We start from the raw sequence: 24,026 nt of genomic DNA, 5'->3' as shown, positions 1-24,026 counted from the left end.
CGATGGTTAACTTTACTTTCACCAAAGTTTCACCAAATTCATCTCTCGTCAATTTTTTTTTTAACTTTATTGACCAAAAGAAGAAAGATCAATTAATGATCGGACAACACCATTCAAATTTTTGTGTCAAAAGTGATTAAAAATATAATCAAATGGCCAAATGTTATATTCCACTCAAGTTTAAATGTGTTTTCAAAATCATACATATAAAATTTTAAAATTTTAAAATCTCATTTATGATATAATTATTGTTAAAATATTCTATTAGAGATAGACATAAAATCATCATTTTACTAATACTATTAAAAAATATAAAATTCATTATATTTTCTTATTTAAGTTTTAAAAGTTAATAATTTTATCTCTACCTAAAGTTTTCTAATTTTAAAAAATCATAGTTTTCCTCTAAATTTTTTTCTTACCTCTCCGATGCCAACAACTTCCCTCTCCATCCTAAACCATTGGTTGACGCATATAGACAAATTTGGAACAGATCTCTTTATCGAAGATGAAAAGATTTGACGAGATCTAGGCAAAACGATATGGAATCTTTTCGTCGGAAATGAAGAGATCCAAAGCTCAGATCACTTTTTCAAGAAAGAGATTTAGATCTCTTCCTCGACAAAGAGATCTGAAATCTCTTTGTCATCGTTCTTTTTAGATCGTTGGAGAAAGGGGTTTGAGGAGAAGAAAAAAATTCTAAAATTTTGGAGAAAAAATGTGATTTTTTAAAGTTAAAGGTGAAATATTAGTTTTTAAAAATTATAAGAGAAAAATATAATAAATTTTATATTTTTTAAATATTATTAATAAAATAATAATTGTATCGTTACTTTTAACAAAAAATTTTAACCAAAATTAATTAACGAGTGAGACTTTAAATTTTTTAAAATTTGTAAATGTGACTTTAAAATCGCACTTAAATTTGGGCAAGAAATAATCCTTTGGCCTAATCAAAATTTATATGAATATGATTCTCCCCAATATGGATGAGATGGAGACATTTGAGATCATAAAAGTAGTTTTCCTTTGTTTGGGGGTGTTTCTTACAAAATCAACAAGGATGCATCCTATTGGGAGCTCGACCGAAAACCAAACAGAACAAAACTTACCGCAAAACGCAGCCTCAAATGTCCACGTGTGTCGCTTCTTAAAAGGACAGCATCCTATGTGTTGCAAGACTCTCTCTCTCTTTAACTACAATACAAGCTGAGCGACTAGTGTTCGGTTTCTTTTTTTCAGTTTGTGATCCTGAATTGATGTTTCTGATCCTAAACATGTTGTTTAATTTTGTTTTATGAGATTTTTTTTTGTCGTGCGTTGAGAAACTTTGTTGCTGTTTTAGCATATTTTCGTTTCTTTGATAGTTAACAAGCTTTATTCGATCTAGATATAGATACCTCATTTGGCTATTTCAGTTGAAATTGGGAAACTCTTCTCGTTTTTTGAGCTATTTGGACAGTAAGTTTTTTCCTTCTTGTTTTGTTTGATTCGAAAGAGTGAGACCCTTTTGGCTGTTTTAACCAAAAATCATATCTTTTGTTAGCTACCTGCATTTGCATTTCAGCAAGATTTGTTTTTGATTCTGAATAGCGAGAACAAATTTGGGTGGGGACAGGAACCTTTTGGCTACCTGAGCCGTTTCAGCAAGAAAGTCTTTGTCTTCATTGATATAATAGCCACTCGATCCTCTGAGCTGCTGTAGAGGATCTGTTTGATTTCTTTCCTCTTGGTGGTTGTGGTGTGAATTATCCTGGAAATGAATGGACATGGAGAGGAAGAGATTGTGTATGAGATAGGGGTGGTGGTACCAAAGAGCAATGCCATAGAAGGACAGGAGAGTCGTGATTGTGTTGAGATTCTTGAAGCTGAGTTCAGGAAAGTGGGGCTGATAGTTGATAGAGTTTCTGGAGTTTCAGATGAGTTTATCAAGGTTTGATTTCTTTTATTTTCTTTCTATTGTCTTTAAAAGTTTTCCTTTTTTGGATAAGGACATTCTTCTTTATGATAATACTATATTTTTTTTGCCATAAATGTTTGGGAATTATATTAAAACCTTTTAACTTGTTCCTTTTGTAAAGACAATTCCTTGCTTCATCCGGACTGGAAGTTTAATATTTTTTATCCTTTATTTTTTCGTGCAATAGTGTGTGTTTAGGAAGAATATCTGTTCATTAATTTTGGTTCAAAGGAGTCATGCCTGTAGAGTTTTCCCTTTTAAAATCGGTGGAGCTTCACATCAAAATGAAGCCATGAAAGAATGAGTGTGGGAGAAACCAGACTTTTAACTAATTTGGTATTCCTCACCCAACTTGCTTGGGTGTAGTGACTAAGTCCTTTCCATGGAAAGAAATTTACTAAATATCTGACTAATTTATTATATAAATGTCTCAACTTAAAGCAAGTTGTTCATTTCTCTTAAGTTGTAACCTTACATTATTTTTGGATAGATATTCCAAAAAAGTGTTGAATTGTTGATGTTTGAAATTAAACTAATACAGGTGGTAATAATAAACGCACTTGGGGAAGTTTATTTCTTTGTCTTTTCTCTTTTTGGGGGCTTGAAACTAATATAATAATGTCATGCAGATGATCTGATTAATTTTCTTCTCTGTATCTTGCTCTATAGCTTTTGATACTCTCCTCCTTTGGAAAATTCTAAATTTTTCATGAGTTGAATTGCTAATTCATAACTATCTTCAGGTAGCAGCACCCCTGGAGACTTTGGGGAGGGCTGCAGCTGAGATGCAGATGTGGAAACCTACTCATATTGGCAATACTGCTTGCTATTCTATTCAATTAGGATTTCTATTGTTGCCCTATTTCATTGTCTAGTTTTCCTTGATGATTAGTTTTAATTTTCAGGAATGGATCTGCAATTTGAGTGGGAAGAGGTTGATGCTTTTGTGAAACAGCCCGATGGTTCATTGTTTAGTTGGTATGAACGTTTTCAATGCTACCAACACTTATTATACGGGATTGTGAGTCTTTCCACCATTCTATTGTTCTTTTGATGAACTTTGTTTATCTTCCCAGATCATCAATATGAATTTGTTTCCAGAAAATATAGCGCTTAATATAAATTTATGTGGCATCTCAATCATTTTGTGGTTCATTCAAATACATGCAAACTTAGTTATTCTTACTATGGTACGATACATATTGATCATGACTTTATCCTCTTAAGATCAAAAACATAAGAAGATGACTATGACTTTTTTTTGGGGGGGGGGGGGGGGGGGGGGGGGGGGGGGTGTGGTGGGGTGGTTTGTTCTCTTTATATGTGGTGTAAAACAATAGTTTGAATTCATTCAAACTAGTTAAATAGTTTTGAAATAAATTTTCCAGTTGTATGTTTGGTTCACACATATAACTCTAGTTTTGTCCTTTTGTGCCTGTAATCTAATACTTGTACATGTAGCTAAATCAGTGTAGAAATACACTATTACTTATGTGCTTGAACATGTAACCAACTAGACAGTTTAAATTGGCAGGTAAGCAAGAGTGACTCAGGCATCATTTTAAATTTTGATGGTAAAGAATTCCTTTGGGAAGTTGGACAATCTTTAGTGAAAAGGCTGGAATCTGAGGGCATCATTAAGCAAGTCTTTCCTTTGCACGGTAGGGCAAGTTAGTTTATTACCAAATTGCATGTAGTCCTAGTGTCACCTGAACTCTGGAAGTAAGATAGTTTTGATTTATAGATGAAACCAAGAGGAGGAAGCTCCTGAGAAGTTGGGCACTCAATTGGTGGGATTTGACTGAGCAACCAATTGATGAGATTTATTCATATTATGGGACAAAGGTGAGCATGATGCTGCACTTTGTTCATTGTCCCATCATGTCTAATTTCTTGCATGACTCTCAATCATGATCATGCTATGCTGTTTAGATTGCAATCTATTTTGCATTTCTTGGAAAGTATACACGATGGATGTTCTTTCCAGCTGCATTTGGGCTTATTTTGCAAACTGTTGATTTTGGGTAAGTCTCACTATCTTTTCATATATGTTTTTAGGCTGTTAATTATTTTCATGTCTACAGCAGTACACTGAGCTTTTCATGTGTGGGGTTAATGTTTCTTTCAGATCGTTGCAGTTGTTAGTGCTGCCAGTGTTTTTCATAAGCATAATTTTATGGGCTGTTTTGTTTTTCCAGTTTTGGAAACGTAAAAACTATGCCCTTTTAGCTCGGTATGTTGATTTACTGTGAATGTGGTTTTGCAATATATATATCTGTGCATAATTAGGCTCTCTTTATCTCTTTTTGAGCTTTAATTATATAATCTATAAGTATTCTTTACTCTTTCTGTGGATTTAAATTGTGTAGATGGCATATAAATTGTACAATTGGTGCCAGCCAAGGAAATAAACTGTTGGGCCTGGACCATTCTCCTCCGGAACTAATGGAAAAAATGGGGATGAATGAAAAACAAGAAAAGCAATTATACCAAAGATATGAATGGCTGGGATATCTCATGCGATTTAGAAATGATGCTATCATTATCCTGAGCATCATCTGCCTCCAGTTGCCATTTGAGTTGGCCTATGCTCATCTTTACGAAGTTATTGGATCTGACTTACTTAAGTAAGATTTTAGTTATGCTATTGTACATTCTTGTATATGTCAGCTTATGATTACTGCACTTTGTAAGCCACTAGCTTGGTATTATGTTCTATTATAATATATATCGATTTAATATTGGTATTGGTATTATGTTCTATTGTAATATTTATGGATTTAATATATATTTGTAGTAATTCTTGTATATGTTTTTAAAAGAAACAGTTTGGTATCTTTACACTCTTTCTTATTTGTGGCTTTTCAGGTTTGGGTTGACTGGCATTTACCTTTTTTTCATTCAGTATTTTACACAATTTGGGGGCAAAATATCAGTCAAGCTCATCAAATATGAAAACAATGAAAATACAGAATATAGGGCTGACAGCTTGGTGTACAAAGTAATGAACAGTAAATAGTAAATCATATTTGTTTTCCCGTCAAATTTCCGGAAATTACATGTAGCTCACTTTATATTGCAGGTGTTTGGTCTTTATTTTATGCAGTCATATATAGGAATTTTCTATCATGCCCTTTTACATCGTAATTTTACTACTCTTCGTAAAGTCTTGATTCAACGTCTTATGATCTCTGAGGTAGAAATTATATAATTGGTTTCTAAGTTTATTTTAGTTTTTTGGATTACTTATTCCTTGGATTTGAATTTATTTTGTAGGTTTTGGAAAATTTGTTGGAAAATTGTTCGCCGTATCTCAAGTACAGCTATAAAAAATACAGGACAATCAGGTAAGTATTTCCAATTATCTTGTTAGTGTGGAGTATAGGATGAATTTCTATTATACGCTCCATTTGAGTTTGCAGATAATGGGTCAACTCTTTTTTCTGCATTTAGAAACAAGAAAAAACATGAGAAAGGATCATCAAGCGCAAAGATCTGTTTCACCTCTAGGGTGGAGAAAGAGTACCTGAAACCTGCATATTCTGCAAGTATTGGTGACGAGGTAGAGGATGGTCTGTTTGATGGTAATGTGCCAGATTCTTGCCACTATCCAAAGAAGGAATGATGCATCTTGAAACCAAATAAAAACTCAAAGCATATGATTTGCACTTTTTGTGACACCCTTAACAGATTTCATATCAACAAAATCTAGGAGAGATGTTAGATATGCATGAACATTCCACATTACTCAGGGATGTTAAGACGGAAATGGTTAAATAACATGTAAGCTTCTAAGCTATCAAGACACATTTTGGATTGTAAAACCCAAAAATAAAACTGTGATGGATTATATGTCCAAAATGGAGAATATATTAACAATAGGTGAGCTATTGGACTAGGGATGTTACAAATAATATCAAGGTCGTTCCTCATATCCTCCTGATGACGGTGAGACAAACCTTAGCAAGGACATTGAGTTTTGTAAAATGGGTGAATGTAACAATTTTGAGATTTGCAAAACAAGAGAAAGATGTTAAGTATGTATGCACATTCCACGTTGCTTGGGGATGCTTAGCCAAGACCTATTAAATAACATGTGAGTTGTTAAGTTGTCAAAATGTGATCTGATTACAAAGTTCAAAAACAAAACAGTGATGAATTATGTATTCAAAACAGACAATAACTTGACAATGGTTTAGGTTATCGGATTAGAGATGTTACATTTTGTATCATTTCAAACAATATTGTAGCATTAAACACTGTTTAATGCCTGCTTGATGATCTCGAATCTGATGTGGTGTCATTCAATGTAATTTTGGTTGTCTCATTTCCATTTGGTTTTGAAGCCCACGGTTTAATATATTTATGCCTATCATGAATAAATAACTCAAATTGTGTGCAGATTTTCTGGAGTTGGCGTTGCAGTTTGGGATGATCATGATGTTTGCTTGTGCCTTTCCTCTGGCTTTTGCCTTCACTGTGGTGGTATACCTTGTTTTTTCTTTAGTGGTATTTTTTTATACAATTTCTGAATTCTTTTTTATGCCTTCTCAAACTCTTTAAAAGTTTTATTAAAAGCACAAGTTTGGCATGTAGAATAACATCATGGAAATTAGAACGGATGCGTTGAAGTTACTTTCTATGTTGAAACGACCAGTTCCTCGTGCTGCAACATCAATTGGAGCTTGGATAAACATATTTCAGGTCCTCAGTCCACCATTGCAGTTCTCTATGTCGATACTTCTATATCCGGTGTTTATCACTTAACCTTTTTTTCTACATCCCTGATTAACAGTTTCTGATAGTGATGTCAATTTGCACCAACTCCGCTCTTCTAGTGTGGTTATATGATGAGGAAGGGAAGTGGAAAGTGGAGCCAGGGCTTGCAGGAATTCTCATCATGGAACACATTCTCCTATTGATCAAATTTGGCTTTTCGCGTTTACTTCCTGAGGTAACTCCGTAGTCTGAGCCTTGGACAAAATTTATCCAATTCAATTTCCTCTTAGTAGACAAATAACAGATAGAAGATTTTCAAGCACTAGAACTAAGGCCTGTTTTCTACTCAGGAGCCTGCTTGGGTTCGAGCGAATCGGGCGAAGAATGCTACTCACGCGCAGAATGTGTGTTCTAAACAGCTGTTGAGGAACATCTCCGGTGGAGAAAAAACATTGTATGGACAAAAGAAGATGGAGTGAAGATCAACATTTAGAGGTATAGTCATTGACCAGAAGCTGATGCTGGAATTGTTTCATAGAGCAGAATTATGAATCTTATATGATAGTGATGTATCTATTTTATAGAGGATTCTGTCTTGAGTTTCCTCATCTTCTTGTAAATTGAGTGTTTCCTCAAGGACATTTTAAATTATTTCTGCTGTAATTCATTCTGTGGCTTTTGGTAATTTGTTCTTCAGAAACTATGGTATCTGTAAGACTAAAATAATCCCAAAAATTACAAAATCCATATGAAAAGAGGACTGATGAATTTTACAGTAATTGAGAATCATTCCTATATAAGCAAATTATACTGCATTTCAATTTAGTTTCAAATAGAAAGTTTATAAAAAAAAATTTAAATCTCCATTTAATCTTTACCATATTTCTGAAAAAATAATAGAAATTGTTATGAACATCATGAAAAGATGAAATCAAAGAACTAACAAGAAAAAATAAAATTTATTCATATGGAATAAAGATGAATATCTGTGTGTTAATATTGAATCAATTTTTTTTTATTTTTCTAGATAGCTGAAAAACATTAAAAAATCAGGTAGCCTGGAATCTAAAAAGATTGCAAACAGCCAAACAAAACAAAATCTCACAGTCGTAGCTCTTTTCTTTGTTACATTTTCATCTCATCTTCCAATTTATCTTCAATTTTCATCATAAAATTATTAACCAAATATGTACCTCAAACTTCAGGCTTAAAGAGTTATGCTCTGGGAGAGTTTTCACCTCCAGACTTACGACTACTTCTCGAGCTTCCGAATTTTCCACTGACTTGGCGGGCATAAGCAACAACCGCTTTGGCCCATCTCACAATCTTTGCTTTCAAGTCATTTGAGTCCACGTCTGTCAGGGATGAACCTCGAGGCTCTATAGATATCTCCCTGAAGGAGAAACGCCTGCGTTTTGAAGGGTTCCTCCCATCATCCTTTTTCACAGCCTCTTTCTTGAAAGAAAGAGGCTTTTTCACAGACATGGGAAATGGTTGATGCAGCAGCTTGTTTGAGAAACAAGAGATTTATAAAAGTTGGGCAAGCAACATAATATTCTAGCTTTTCTCGTACATCAGTTCTATTGACTTGACTTTTCAGGCTTTTTCTTCTCATCACATTCTTGCATATTAATTAAAACAATATTCTAATATGGATAACAACTAAGACAAAAATTTAATATAACTAAGTCTACTAAAACAAAATAGAAAAATAGAATTAGAAAAGGCAAACAAAAATATCCCATTTAATCAAGAAATATACTGTTTTGTTTGCTCCTTCTAAATAATACCTAATCTTGACACCCTCTCTCTCTCTCTCTCTCTTTGCATGGCCGCCCATATGATGATAAGAAAAGGTCCATTATGTGTTTCTCATCAAAGAAAGAATTTTCAATTTGATTTCTCATTCCAACTGTGCGATTCAGTTCTATTTCTGGTGAAATTGTATTTATTTGAAAACCAAAAAAATTATGTTAAATGACCCTATTTAATTGCGCAAATGAGTATTATTATAATATGAGTTATTGTTTGATTAGCTTTTATAGATGGGCTAAAACCAATGTTTTTAAAATCAAATTAGTGATTAAATTGATTGTTTTACTTAATTATGGTTTCATTGTTTCAATTGATGGGTTTAACTGATGATCAAATTATTATGAATTTATTAAATAATATCATCTATTTAACACAATTTTTTAAACATAAATCATATAAAATTTATTATAAGCAATTTTATATAATTATCAAATACACTCAAATATATTTTCTTCTTTAAAACATAAATTTTAAAAGTGAAGAGATAGATTTTTACAATTTCTGAATATACTGAATGTAGAATTTCTGAGTCACCCTCTACCTTCTTAAATTTTTACAATTCTTGCACGAATTAGTCATTCGCATATTCTCTGCAACAACATTATTTGATCCCAACTTCCATTTAGATTATCATATATATGTACAAACTAATCCAGCCATCTTTGACAAGCTCATCTGCGCAATTACTCACCTCGAAATCATTGAAAAAGCCGAAAAAATAGATTGAAGATCCGGTTTTTTAACACGATCAACATAAAATATATTCACAGCAGAATTGTATGATTGATCATCAACATCAACATTTATCCGGGCTTATAATCGTCTTCCCGGCGAGACCCTTCAGTACTAGTTCTAGAGCTGCCAAATTTTCCACTAACTTGACGAGCATATGCAACCACAGCTTTAGCCCATCTCTTGATCTTTGCCTTCAGTTCGTTCGAATCCATTTCTGGCAGGGACGAACCTGTTGGCATTGTTATCTCATTGAAGGAGAAACAGTTGTCGAAGCGTCCTCGTTTTGAAGCTGCATGATCTTTCCGCAGGGAGGGAGATTTCCTTTCAGGTTTCTTCACAGCTTCAATGTTGTTATCGTCTACAGGGAGAGTTTTCTTGACAGACATGGCTTCTGCTGCTGAATTTCTTGTAGCAACTATATATACATATAAAAATTATAGTATAATACATTTATAATGGTATTGGAGAAGTGAAGTTTGGAGGATTAAGTAACATAAAAACATTAATCAATTCTTCTTATGCGTGTAGCAGTGTAGTTTCATTGACCTGACTTTTCAAAATCTCATTTTTATCATATTCTCTAATTGTTTTTCTTTAAATTTTATCTTTATGACTGTATTTGAAAACTGTTTTTTAAAATAATCAGCCAATTGCCCGTTTTGATTGTCAACAATGTTTTCATTGAAGAACACATTACAACTACAAGTCAAAATGTTGACTTTTTTCTTTCACTTTTTAGATTGGTAGATGAAGCATCAAGTTTTCTGCTTATGATTGGATTTAAAAGAAGTTTCTTGGAAACTTTCAACAATCTTCTTGCTCACCAAGTTATTAGACATTTGAGCTTCAGCTTTTTCAACTCTCTCGAATGCAATCGAATCCAAACATAGATGTTCAATTTGATAATTTCTCTATGTGGGGAATTTTCAGGTTTTTTAATGTAGTTCGATTACTTAGCAAATAAGCACAGGAGTCAATAATTTAATTGTGTCAAGTTACAGAACTCTTTTAAAAGAAAATGTCCTCTCTCTCTCTCTCTCTCTCTTCGGTTGTAATATTATATTGAAATTACTATAGGCAAATGGGACATTAGTCAATAATTTGATTGTGTCAAGTTGATTTCCATTTGAAGAAATCTGAGACTCATTTATCTGCCAGACGATATACCTTTCTTGATCTACACCCTGCAAACTGAAAAATAAAAGCACCTTCTCGACATTGTCCTACCTAGCTTTGTCTTCGCATTGGATTGGTTCTAATTTGACGCAGCCCATTGTGTCATAAGCCATGACCAATCAAAAGGCGAACCTTGTTGACCGTGTTGGTTCATTACAAAATCAAAACCCGAGTCGCTTTTTTATAATTTTTATAAATATCAAAAGTCCAATAAATCTTTCCCACGAACCTCCATTGGTGACCCACCTTTTAAAAAAGGCCTTAACACAAACCACAATTTCGTAAGTCAGTGCCATCTACGCTAGGCATTATTAGCTTTAGGCCAACAAGGGCCATTGCTAGATCTAACTCTACCTTTATTATCCAAAGCACGTAAAAAGATATCAATAATGTACTTCTCCTATAACCTTTTTTTTATGTGTGCAAGAGTGCTTTGTCACTATTCCAAAGCAATTTTTGCAATGTCTTATAAGTGCTTCGAAAAGGAGCATTTCTTGAGTACTAACTTACAAAATGACTACAGAAAGTTTTTTTGCATACTTTTCAAGTGCATTATTGTTTTGTTTGATAATATGCATTGCAAAAAGTGTGCAAGTGATCTTGCAATAAAAATGAAAATAAGCATCCAAAAAACTCATGATTTTTTTAACTCTTAGGATATAAAAGCATCCAAGAAAAAAAAAAAAAAAAGAACAATTTTGAGTGCCCTGAACAAAGTAAATCAAGCACCTAGCATTTTCACTTCCGACTGCAGATCTTAACAGCTTGTCTATTTCTCTTCTTGACACCAGATTTTGCAACCTTCAGGCTCCTATGCACAATGCTCAACCTTGCAAGGGCTGCATTCTTCAGATCCCGTCTGTAGTAGTTATCTGAAACCTGCAATATGTGAAACACCATGAGGATGTAAGTCGAAATGTTACTGTTAAAAAATGCAAATCATGATGATATGAAGTACTTTGGATAATCAAATTGTTCAAGTATAAACAGCTCTTAGATATAAAGGAAATAAATTGTGTGACAAAGGAACTGGGTTGAAGTGGAAGAGGGAAATCAAACGTTAGTGCTATATGAGAAAGTAACAGGGTTGAAACAGAGAATAAGACCAAAAATTTAGATCAAGGGCACAAATAAACAACAGGAAAGCTGCAATAGCAAGAATATGCAAACAGCTAGTTCATTGACTTTAGTGACAAAACTACAAGGAGCATGATAAATAAACATAAAACCAACATACGATAAAACCTCACACACTCATATAAAAACTAGTAGAAATCACTAATAAAATACAAACAAAACAAAAATCAGTGCTAGTAAACACTGGGAGCTCAGAAGCCACGCGTAACTTGTGTATTTCACGGAAGAAACCATAAGTTAGGTTTCTTCTTACAAGTTAGTGCTTCATCACTGCAAGAATGGGGAGAGAGAAAGAAGTGAAAAACAAATAAAGATTCAAAATCCAAATTAAACTGTCACTATTACTTTGAGACAAACAAGAAAATCAAGAGAACATGAAATTTGCATCCACAAGAGATGGATAAATGAAATCCTTCTCAACATATTCAACTTCCTGTGTAACTAAAATCTGAAAGATATTTGACCACAAGACCATACAGCAATTCATGCACAATGAACAACAAAAGACATGAGAACCATATATATTGATAAAAAGATTTGTAAATTACCTGGTTTACTACAGCCTTTGCCATCCTGCGGAATTCTTTTTTCAGGATAGATTTTTGAAGCAAAGCAGCAGGTTTATTCTGCTTCTTGGTCTTTGTTGTTGCAAGCACCACAGATTGGTCTTTCCCAGGTTGAATTGTCACTGTTTTCTTGTTTGCCAACCCTAAAATCATAGTCCAGAATTCAGTTATAAGACCTCAAATAGCCTAGTGTACCAAGCTCAAAAATTGATGATTAGTAAACACAACTGAGAGTTTCTGCAATACTTAAAAGCTATAATTAAAATTATCAATTGCCCTTGAGTAAAACCTGTAAAAGAAATTAAAATATTGTTTTTCCTGTCTCTTTCTTACAAAGTGTTGCTTTAAAAATTAACTTCCCTTTAAACTTTTTGCTACATGGAGCTCCACATTAAGAACAAAATATGCACAAAAAGTTCATCATGGATTCACAAGTCAATTTCTTCAGCAACCATAGTTCAATTCTAAGATATGCAAAATTATAATTATTTAATCCAAACATCATTTCACATAAACCAAACATAAAAAACTAAAACAGTTAAAGAACTTCTGGTTCTCTTTCCATTTCAATTCTTTAACTTTACTTTATCTGCTAAATCTTTCCCCCCTCTCACATAAGAAAACATCAATCAACCAAATAGTAAACTACTCTACAAAAAATCATCAACCAAACACCACCCACTTGCCTACTTAAACATTTTTACACCACTTCTACATAAACCCAACCATAAACAATACTAAAGCAATAAACCTTTTTTTTTTTTCTCCACATCCTCAACCTCTATTTCTCCCAAGAACCAAACACTAGCATATATAAACCTTATAGTATAGAAAATTACTGAAAATATGAATAAAAAAACTTTTTTCATCATTTCCACGCAAGACCAGAAAAAAAGGCAATCCCCTTCTTCACCTTTTTAACATCAGCATTTCTTAATAACCAAACACAAACGTATACAAAACCTAATATTAACAGAAACAAACGTGAAAATATGAATAATATTCATACCAGACTTTAAAATTTTAATAATTTTCGCCATTGCCACAAAAACCCAGACCAAAAAAAAAAAAAAATTTAACATTGCCCTTTCCCAATTTCTTAACTTCAACATTTTTTTTCAGAAAATCGAACACGAACGTGCATTAAACCTTCTAATTGGAGAAAGAAAAAAGAAAATGCAAAGAAAAATAATACCAGAGTGCTTGAAAGAGTTAGCATTGTAAAGATTATTGGCCTCTTTACTGAACTGAACACTGGCAGTTCCTCTTCCAAACTCTTTGAGCAAAAAACAGTTGTTATTTTTCACTATTTCCCATATCAATGACCCTGGAACTGTCGTCATCTTCTCAAACTCGGATGCAGCCCAACACACCAGATCTCCTAATATCACGAACCCACATGCAAAAGTCAGATACAACCCTTAGAAAAACAATGAAACAACCAAATGTATATAAGAGTGAGGAAGAAAGAGTTAAGACCCATTAGAGTTTAGATTTGGTTGGGCCGGGGCTCCACTGAAAGAAAGAGTAGTAAGCTTTGCGCTTTACAGTTAAACTGAAACCCTAAGCCTGTTTTATATTTTGCCTTTTTTCATAGGCCAAATAACTATTTCTCACCCAAGGTTGGATACCAACCCAACTTTTTAGATTTGATAATTAATTACCGTCCGTCATCTCTAATTGCTAGCTTTCTCTCTTCCGTCTTCTCCCTTTCTTTCAACTACTCTCCCTTCTCTGTCTAACTATCTTCGACGGAGATAAATAATCCAAGCATATTAAACTTTGACAAATGGATAAAAATTACACTTATCTAATATTTTTCTTTTTTCAGTGTTTGCCAGGGGAGAATGCCCTATGCTTACAGTGTTTATTTGAGTACTGAGATGTTCTCATAATTTTTTTAAAAAAAAATGACCACTATTTTTTTATATGTTCTTTAATATTTGTTCATGCATCCATAAAAATCTCATGGCAAGTCAAGTTAGAGGGAAAACAGAACTCTTAAAATTTTCATTCATATTAACTGATTTTATAATACAGAAAAAGAAACTCATGAAAAAAATCATACCAACAGTGGGATTAGTATCCAATGGTGTTTCCTTGTAGTATTAGTATAGTGAAGACAATGGTGGACATAAGGGCAAAATGACTTGAGAAACAGGCAGCTACAATGCCAGAGGAACTACAAACCTAATTTCTTTCTCCCCAAACAAGCGCAAAGCTTCAATGTACACTTGATTCCACCTTAAATATTACGACCAAACAGAGGATTTTAAAGAGAAAGATCAAAGAGAAAATGGCTTGGAGTAAATTACTCATTGTGTCCCAATCCAAAAAGTACAACAAAACTAAGTTATTTGCCTACTGAGTCAACCTGAATCATGAATTAAGAACCTGAGATAAGGTCATGAGTGTACCTAAAACCAGATCACCAACTTTACAGCTCAGCTAATGTTACATTATTTACAAAGCACCCTTCATCCTTCATACTCTTACAACAAGGAACTCTACTGGAATTGTATAGTCGGATTCTAACTTTAGGCAGATCATAAAAAGTCCCGCTAAATATGCATAGATACACTGGGAAATCTAACCACATAAAAATCCCTAGCATACCAACTAGTTCATGTCTGAATTCACAAGTTGCTTGATGCCAAATTACCCAAAGCTGGCCGTGCAGAACCATTCACTGCTTCATTTATCCTACTGAACACTAATTTCAGAGGGATACACGCAACAACAGCACCCTTTGGCTTTTCAACCACTGGCTTCCTCTCTGCTTGGCCAGTCAGTGAGGACAATTTCCGTATCTTTTTAGACAATATTCCATTTTTCCTTCTATTCGGTGAGTATCGTGATGACAGTTTTTTATGCTTTGTAGAAATTCTTCTAATTTCTGAATTTCGCTTCATTGCACAACTCATTTCAGAAGCAGACTCCAACACAGACACACAAGTTGCATCACATTCAATGCCATCACAGTGGCCATCAAGCAAAGCCTCAACAGTAAGAGGATGACCAACAATGGCTTTACCATTCAATTTACTCATAAGGGAAACAAGCGGAACATGCTGTGGCTTGTAGCTGGCCTTCACCTCAAGCTCAATGTCATACAGTGCAGATTCAACACAAAAATTTCTGACAGGATAATCAGACATTTGAAATCTGGAATGAACCATGTACCGGGTTTGTCGAAAGGGAAGTGACCTTCTAGGGCTTATACAACCATCAGACAATAATTTCACCTCTGTGGTTCTCATGTGAGGTTCCCTGTGAGGAATAGACTTCCTCCAGTGTTTGTCTTCTGTTTCAGTTTTAGACTTGGAGCCACAAATACCATCGCAATCAGCTTTCTGATGAGAACCATCCAGTTGCTCCATTCCTGCCACATAAGCATTTGGCTCATCATCCATGTCCACATATCTTCTTGAGTCGTGTCTTCTATTCTTACTCATATGTCTTGAATTCCTCTTTCCTTTTAACTGCCACTTTGACGTACCTTTCTCCATCTGGCAAATATTGTTAACATGAACAGCTGCTGAACTGGTAGAACCAGACTCATTAAGTCCCTCATTTTTTGAAGGTATAGATTCTTCTAGGCTGCATTGACTAGATTGTCTTCCCAAGACACCAACTTGAGGCCTCCCAGAAGAACAAGGGACAACCATAGGAGAAGAACCTAGCAAAATCAATTTATATGTCAAATTGCCACACAAATAATTTTGTATTTTTCAGGGAGAAGATTTGGATGGCAACACAAAGCTGACAGCCAATATATATGTGTATACATGTATATACACATGTATGTATATATATATATATATATACATACATGTATATATATACATATACTCATCTGTTAGCATAAATAAGATCTGTCTAAATACCCACCACCCAATCAAAAGTGGTCCTTTTAAAGTATTATATAATATACAAGAGGAACACTAGAAAAAGAGCAGTATTATCTGATAATTAAAACAGGCTAATATTTTAAATAAAGTTGTCACTAGTTCCTATATATCAGCATAGAAAAAACAGTTGGATTGTAAATACTTGTGTATATGTGTGCAAAGCAAGTTTAATAAACAGCATAGAGCAGAGCTTTAGTTGCTGGGATGTATCAGGGAAAAAAGCAAACAAAATCCCTACTAGGAAACATGGCTTCCATTTTCATTTGAGCTTTTAACTAACAGGTATTTCCAATTTAGAAGAATGAATCCTTATAGAGTCTTTCGACAAATCCCACCCATGATTTCACAAATCCCTCTCTTTCTCCTGCCAACAATACTTCTCTAACCTCAAATGAGAATTTTTCCAGCTGCCTAGTAGTTCCCCACATATTCTCAACCCCCCTCAATGGGAAAAGAAAGGAAGGGAAACAAGAGGGGGAAAACTCACACACACACGTCCTTTGCCCAATGAGCCATATTGTTTTTCTGTAAAGATTTGACAAGACAATCCCCAAACCCTATATCATATCCCATACCAGATAGAGACATCACTAGTTCAGGGATGGAGGAGGCGGTAAGGATAAAGGTCTATTTCAACATGTACATCTGCTCCATCATCTGATGGATAATTACTCAACATAGGACAACAGAGAACAGTCCTTGTGAATCATAACAAGAAGATTGGTGTGACAACAAAAATGGGGAACACAGACTATACAACTAACAATAGAAAAGACAAAAGATAAAGTCATTTTAGGGAAAAAAAAATGTTAGTTGAAAGTAAGCAAATAATAATAAAATAGATGAGAAGTTAACTCTTCCGATACACTGAAAAGCTGTGTCTGAGGTTGTCATTGAAACCTAATATTCAGGGCTAAAGTTTCAGTGATACCAATGATATATTTTGAAGACTGTCAAGAATATCTCAAAATGAAAATAATGTCAACTTGGTGGCAAACCAAACATTGCTCTCAATGGCTTTAATATCTTTGTCCAAAATTTTCAGTCTCATCAGGGCTATCCTCACAAATTGCAACACTGAGGAGGATAATTTTGAAACTTGATGAAATTAGCTAACCAACAATATGATAAAGCTACATGAAGTTCACAATGTATTAATTGAGCATACCTGCTGAGTGTTTATCTGCCACAACAAATGGCACATCAAATAACTTGTCTTTTCCCACTAAACCAGATATGCTGGAAATTTCACTCTCCTTCATCTTATGATTAATTTGAGAAGCATCACAGGCATGTTCAGAAGCATTCAAGTGGTCACCATTTTCACAAGAAACTACAGTGCCTTCAGAGTTGTTGTTAATAACCACAGACAAACTCTTCCTTGATTCATTAGATTCTACTCCAGAAACCTTGCTATCAGATAAACCACGAATAGGTGAACCACTTGAACTGGCTATTTGATCGCAGACAACTGGCACAGATACCATAGCAGTACTCTCCAGAACTTTTGTCAAAGGTCGGCGACGATTCTTCTTTTTTAAGAACTCATGAACATTTGGCACTTGTGTTCGCTTTCTTTTCAGTGATGAAGAATGCCCTTTGTTACCATTTACAGGACCTCCATTAGACATATTTCCAGTGTATGAATCACTCGGTGAAGCACTTTCTTGTTGAGCTAACTCAGGTGCTCTCACAGCCTGGACTTTTCTTTTTGAGCCTACTCCCATGCCTAGGTCAAGTCCTCTCATGCGCTTACTACCCTCAATTCCATCATCCTCTGAATCATTTGGTGTTCTTCTTCTCTTACCTTGCACAGATAGCACCTTAGAAGCACTAGTACGATCTTCAAAAGATATGCCAGATTGAGATAATTCAGGTGCAGAATCTGAGTTATCTTCAGAATCACTTGTTTCATCACTCACATCCTCATTCTCCTTGCTAGAATGGGATATGAAAGGTGATTCTTTGGCTAGACCAACCTCAGCACTGGAATTATCCGGTCTAACCCAGTAGTCTGGATGATCCTTGCCAAGGCGAGTACTCTCAAGCTCAAGAGCATGAAGGATGGCATCTTCCCTCCTAGCATATTTCACTGCTTTCTTACCAGGGTTTGCTGCAGAAGCTTTTGCTTTCTTAATGCATTCATCATACTCTCCACAACGAAATGCCTTCACCCTCTTAGATTTTTCAAGATTATACCAATCCCTATATCATCAAAGAAAGGAAATTCTGTCAACAAAGTCAGACCATGCATACCATCAATGGAAAACTCACAAACATAGAACAGCCATACACTTTGATAACATCCAACTTTATGTAATGAAACTAGCAACAACAGTTCACATATATAGAAAGTTAGTAGGCTGGCAATCCATTATCGAGAGCCTAGCAACTTCAAATAACAAGGAGTTAAATTTTTTCTTTTTCTTAATCTTCAAAGCCAAGTACCCCCACCCTTCTCACCTAGCCAAGACTCAAATCCATTCCACACTTTTGGTAATGACACGTCATGGTAATGACACACCACCAGGTAATGATGCCATACCGAGATATGTCATCCATTCCACACTATTAGTTAGTACATGTCACAAGGTGAAGATGCCATACCAAGACAGTCAATCAAGTGGATCATTGTGCAACCCAAACAACCATAGATAGAGTCCATTAAGATGACCAACAGATTAAATAAAAATTACACAGAAACTAACTTCTCAAGGTATCTAAAACCAACATCCTCAACTTTCCACCATCAGTCCTAACAAAATTTTCCACACATTATCTATTTCACCATTAATATGAAACCTTAAATAAAAAGAATGAATACTTCAACCAACCTTTACCAAGTAATCACTTCTTCATTCTTGATAACCCTGAAACCCCTAAACCCACTTAACAAACTTGAGTTTAAACTGGAGCCCTACTGTTCTACAATTTTAGGAGGTATGAAACTCCTGGCTTTTCATCAAACCAAACAGAGAGCCTAAGGAGTCAAACTCCAGACCTTTAACCACAAATCCAATGACTGAACCAACCCCTCAAGGTCTCCATGTAACCATGTAATCAAGTAAACATTGACAACACAAAACAAAACCAGGCCAAAAAATGAGCATTAGCAACCCTTTCATTTCTCCATTTAATCCACAAAAACATCCAGCAAAAGCTCAGGCAATAATCTCTAGAACATTAATATGAATTCCATAAATAATGAAACTAAATCACAACACAAAATCAAATTTAAAAAACAGTAAGAAACAAGCAAAAGAGTGGAAATTATAACCAAAGAGCACTCACACACTGGCATCTTCACGACCTAGAAGCTTAACAGGAGTACCAGATCTTGGTGAAACCAAACAACCCTCAGAAACCTCATCCAGACCAGAATCCGACCCGGCCACCACGACCATTTCGTCTCCGGACCCAAACCAACCCGCCCACTGATGGGTCAATGTTATTCGTTCTGTTACCATCGTCTTCAGATTCAGGACTTCCCATCACACAATCACAAGGACACCCAACCACCAATAAAAATCAAATCAACAAAACTGCAAATAATTAAGAAGAAAACCACAATCGATCTCAAAACTCAATCTTGGCCGTTTATTCGTCAGCACAACCACGCAGTTCTCAAAAACAGCCTTCAAAGATTGCTCCTCGAATGAATGTATAAACACCCTTTAATCCTGCGAACACAGAAAGAAAAGAAAGAACAAAAATTTATCGAGAAAAGTATTTAAAACAAAAAACAAAAACAAAATCGCATGCAACACAAACCCAGAAACAAAAAAAAACATTAAAAAAATATCAACTTTAAGTAGAGATGAGAACCTAGAGTAAAGGGCTTTAAGAAGAAGAAAGATCTAATTAAAATACCGAGAAAAAGAGATCTGGTACTTCTGTTTTCCTTGTTTTCAGAAAATATTTTCTCTATTTTCAGTTTTTTTTTTTTTCTTTTGGGTTTGTTCCAGTACTCCTTTTCGTTTCTGTTTTTCAAGTTTCTGTTTTTGTTTTGGTTGTTGGTAGATTACTAGATTGTGTTGAAGGCTACAAGAGTGTGTCTTGTTCAAGCGGTTTTTGTACAGAGTACGAGATAACTGAGAAAGACAATAAACTGTGTTTTGTGTTTGGATCAAAATTATACAATTAATTAATTAATTAAAATAAAAAATTATCTTTTTTTTTCCCCTCTATTTCATTTTCTCTGTGAAAACAGAGAGAAAATATAAAAATGGATTTCTCTTCTTTTTTTTAAGTATAAAAATAAATTTTTGAGTAAAGTTACAGTGCGGTTTTAAATTTTACAATTGGTTAAGTGACATTTCCATATATCTATAATTATAAATTTCATTCATGTTGGTGGTCAGGTTTGACCTAATGTATTAAACATGGATTTGGGAATTTCATTCATGTCAAGATAGAACGCACCAATGTTTTTGAGTTACACGCCATTGTGCATAAGAATAAGAATAAAGAAAAAACACATATCCAAGAGAGATGAATAACTGGTCATAAAACTATCTCATAAAATATTTAGGAACTTATATGATATGTAGAAATACCGAGATGTGTTTGAGAATGAATAAAAAATGACATGAGTAATAATAATATGTACATGATAGGTCAAAACTACATAAAGCCTGAGATGAGATAATTCAAGCGTTTGAAAATATAAACTTAAAAACATATTATCGATATGAGAATGATTTCAAGATGATACATATTTTTTTAAGGGATAAGGTGTTGAGTTGGGATATAAAGATCTAGTAGTACACATGTACGGTCTGAATACCCCTAAAGTGCGAACGCATGTGTGAGACATAGAATTCTCATAGATTGAGAGTCACAATGCCACCCACCGAAACATGTAATTTGAGATATGTATTCTAGAATGTTATTGCGAGGAGACATCCATGACAAAGACTTTTTACCCATAAAGAGGAATATGAGATAATATGTTTAACGATGTTCGTTGTTGAGTAGGTCAAGATTATGGGTTAGTTGATTGGCATATGAAGTAGGATATGTCATAACATAGAGCATTCGTTAATTTGTGTCTGTAATAAGACGAGTCAAAAATGTAAATTTGTCAATTGACAATCATAGTAAGACATACCATAATATAGATAACCTTTAAATTTGAGTCACATAGTGAGAGTGTCAAATTCTTACCTTAACTTAGTTCGATCAACATAGAATAAAACAGAGATAGATGTTCAGAGGATATTTTCACCATTTATTATGAAATATGATTTGTATATGCGAGACATTTCATATCATTCTAAAATAGGTATAGATACAAACCTTATATGATGAGGGAGATCAAGAATATAAATGCAAAATAGATGTTCAAAGGGGAATGATGAGACTTGATTAATTAGAGAATAAATGCTCCTATATATGGAGTGTTTTATCACTCATCCATCTCTGTTTGATTTTTCAAGTAAACGTTGATATTGTGACAAAGAGACCGTTGATCAGTGATGGAGCAACATAAGTGGGAAACTTATAGTTATGTTGATATTCATTTCCTATGTTTAATTAAATTGTACACACTTCATTGAATTTTTATATTTATAAATTTATTGTTTCGATTTATGACACTTTTGGATATTACTTACGCGTGATGTGATCATTTTTTAAAATTTTGAGTGTTTAATATACAATAAATGCTTATTGCCTTAAATGTTTAATCAGTCAAGTGAAAGTTGCACTTTCCTTTGGAGGGTAGTACATTTAGAGTATGGTGTTGTATGTTGTTGAATAGTCATTGATCAAGAATGAACGTATATTCTATGTATTAGAATCATTTAAAATGGATAAATGATCATTTAAAAACAATAATGTAATTTTGATAAATAGAAGACTCGTTCCAGTAGGAAAAACACTAATTCTTAAGAAAAATTATCAAAAGATTACCGTTCTAAAAGAGAGAGAAACATGATTTAAGTAAATAACTATAAAGAATGTCCATTCAAAAAGTGATAAATCTTATTCTTGATAGTTAATTCTGAAAATTAACAAAAAGGAGTTTGATTTTCAGAGGGAAAGTTTTATACATTTTGCCTTAAATTTCATAATATCAAACTAGAGAGTGGGAGAGTCAAGTTCATGCCTAGAGATCATACATTAACATTAAAAACTTGAAAAGTAGCAATTCTTCAAAGGAGAGGTAAGCAGGAGAAATCATTCCATTTTGTTGGAGTTATGCATGAACTGCATGGTATTGAATGAAATTTTAATGTTGGTGTATTATAGACTAAATTTCAAATATAAATAATGATTAATGCACACGAATTGGATCGATGGTATAAATTATGGGATAAAATGTAAAGCTCTAAATTGAATTATGATGATTTGCCAATTGAATGTGTTTATATGGAATGATTTGTTAGCCTAGGTAACTTAGACTTAGTGACCACTTACCCAAAAAAAAACTTAGTGACTTATTTTTCTGCATTATGACATAGAAACAGTAATTAAAAACACATACTAGAATTTACAGACTAAATAAAATATCCGTTTATTGATGGCAAGTGATCGTTCCATCTTTGAGAAAGAAGAAATAGACATTAGATATGAACAACTGTTAGTGAAAGAAATAATGAATGACCGTTACAACCACATTGAACTTGTGTGCACTCATTTGCATTTGTTGTTTGCTTGAGTCAGAACCATTCAGCTATTGCAGGGTGGTAGAAGCTAAAATTTATTTTTGTTATTGCTTCTGACAATTCTTAAAGCATGTGCTTCAACTTAAAGTTTTCTGCTTTTGATGGTGTAGAGTCACAGCTGAGTAGATTAGTTTTTGTGCTGATTGTTGTTACCATAGTTGCATTCATATCCAGTATAGTGAAAATACAATAATAATATATTGATGAATTTTTGTGTAGTGGCAAGATAGTGTGTGGCTGTGGCTACCCTTGTAATGCATGACATACATTATTTCTGAATTTGGTAGGGTAGTCATGTTATACGATTCAAGATGCGATATGTTATTGGAATTGGTTCATCCTTTTATTTGTTAATAGGTTCCTATCTAAAGTCTATCCTAATTTACAGACTACACACAGAAGCAAGAGATGGAAATTGAAGCTTTAGAAGCTACACTTATGGATGAATTCAAAGGTGTGTGGCTTTTGTGCTGGCCTTTATGGTGCCATTTTTCTCCTCACCATTCCTAATATGTACTGAGGCATGGTCTTCTGCTGAGAGTGGATTGAACACTTCCAATCGGTGCTACCAGATAACACTATCTCCACTGGTACTTGTATAAACTCCTCTCAGTGTAGATTGACAATTTATTCTTTCATCATATATCATGAAAGCTTCAGATTGACATATACAATATGTGTGATGCTGCGCGTAGCTGCTCCATTTCCTTATGTTGATTACACCGCTTATGTTCAACAGGATGATGAATTAGACGAATCAACAACTACTCCAGGTTACTATGTTTCTATTGTGAAGTTAAAGCATTCTTGGTTTCTCCATTCCAAACAATCTTTCTGTTGATCGTCATCTTCTTAGAACTGGTTCACGATCTTTAGAATCTCTCTGTACATAAGCTTTTGGCTCAAATTTCGTTTGCAGTTCAGCTGGCTTGAATTTTCTCTCTCACAGAAAAGTGTCCAGATGAACCTCCTCAATGTAAAAAAGGTTGGTACAAGCTTCCAATTTAGGTTAGTGTGCAGAAGACTATTATCCTTCCGTTGACACTTACACTTAATAGGAAATTAATTATTTGTACTTTTGTTTGCAGCTCCAACCTCGAGTTGAACTTTCTTGACCTCAGAATTTTTTTAATTTTTGCCTAATGCCATTCAAGTATTCAACTGTGCAACAGAAAACAATACCTTCCTCTATTACTGCTCTTCTTTTTAATGCTTAGATTAAGTTTAAGAGTAGCTGCAACTCTAATGTATCATTTGATTTTCAAATGATCACATACTGCAGTGTCTATATCGTATGGATATATCTTTGACTGCCTTCTTTAAGCTCAGGACTTGTACT

General features: G+C 34.1%; 3 protein-coding genes and 1 non-coding gene across 10 annotated transcripts; 1 reads left to right on the top strand and 3 right to left on the bottom strand.

The window, feature by feature from the left end:
* The first annotated feature begins 1,116 nt into the window (after window positions 1–1,116).
* LOC123206358 (anoctamin-like protein At1g73020) lies at window positions 1,117–7,364 on the top strand. Of its 4 annotated transcripts, none has more exons than XM_044623533.1 (17): window positions 1,119–1,461; window positions 1,619–1,933; window positions 2,704–2,773; window positions 2,866–2,981; window positions 3,495–3,621; window positions 3,705–3,805; window positions 3,893–3,984; window positions 4,089–4,193; window positions 4,330–4,587; window positions 4,829–4,961; window positions 5,043–5,156; window positions 5,237–5,307; window positions 5,414–5,544; window positions 6,363–6,445; window positions 6,557–6,664; window positions 6,756–6,914; window positions 7,030–7,364. In XM_044623533.1, the coding sequence occupies exons 2-17, from the start codon at window positions 1,760–1,762 to the stop codon at window positions 7,156–7,158; spliced, it is 1,971 nt and encodes a 656-aa protein (XP_044479468.1). In that variant the 5' UTR covers window positions 1,119–1,461; window positions 1,619–1,759; the 3' UTR covers window positions 7,159–7,364. The 4 variants fall into 4 exon arrangements, with proteins under 4 accessions (XP_044479470.1, XP_044479468.1, XP_044479469.1 ...); XM_044623534.1 differs by having other exon boundaries at window positions 1,547–1,933; XM_044623535.1 differs by lacking the exon at window positions 4,089–4,193 and having other exon boundaries at window positions 1,117–1,933.
* A 3,555-nt stretch (window positions 7,365–10,919) lies between these two features.
* On the bottom strand, window positions 10,920–14,314 carry LOC123206369 (60S ribosomal protein L28-1-like). 4 transcript variants are annotated; one of them, XM_044623558.1, is made up of 4 exons: window positions 14,181–14,314; window positions 13,304–13,489; window positions 12,091–12,251; window positions 10,920–11,284 (listed from the first exon to the last, which is right to left on the bottom strand). In XM_044623558.1, the coding sequence occupies exons 2-4, from the start codon at window positions 13,449–13,451 to the stop codon at window positions 11,144–11,146; spliced, it is 450 nt and encodes a 149-aa protein (XP_044479493.1). In that variant the 5' UTR covers window positions 13,452–13,489; window positions 14,181–14,314; the 3' UTR covers window positions 10,920–11,143. The 4 variants fall into 4 exon arrangements, with proteins under 4 accessions (XP_044479493.1, XP_044479492.1, XP_044479490.1 ...); XM_044623557.1 differs by having other exon boundaries at window positions 14,177–14,309; XM_044623555.1 differs by lacking the exon at window positions 14,181–14,314 and adding an exon at window positions 13,773–13,871.
* On the bottom strand, window positions 11,729–11,819 carry LOC123206382. The gene has a single exon (XR_006500002.1). It is a non-coding gene; the product is annotated as a small nucleolar RNA R24 (small nucleolar RNA).
* An 81-nt stretch (window positions 14,315–14,395) lies between the features above and the next one.
* LOC123206368 (uncharacterized protein At1g51745-like) lies at window positions 14,396–19,546 on the bottom strand. Its single transcript, XM_044623554.1, is given in 5 exon segments — window positions 14,396–15,787; window positions 17,188–18,224; window positions 19,311–19,398; window positions 19,401–19,418; window positions 19,421–19,546. Coding segments are annotated over 5 exon segments (2,277 nt in total). The 5' UTR covers window positions 19,512–19,546; the 3' UTR covers window positions 14,396–14,744.
* Between the last annotated feature and the right edge of the window lie 4,480 nt (window positions 19,547–24,026).

This window comes from Mangifera indica, unplaced genomic scaffold (assembly GCF_011075055.1).
Source record: "Mangifera indica cultivar Alphonso unplaced genomic scaffold, CATAS_Mindica_2.1 Un_0033, whole genome shotgun sequence".
Taxonomy (NCBI): domain Eukaryota; kingdom Viridiplantae; phylum Streptophyta; class Magnoliopsida; order Sapindales; family Anacardiaceae; genus Mangifera; species Mangifera indica.
The sequence above is the reverse complement of the archived record's forward strand: the minus strand, read 5'-3'. Positions and strand labels throughout refer to the sequence as shown.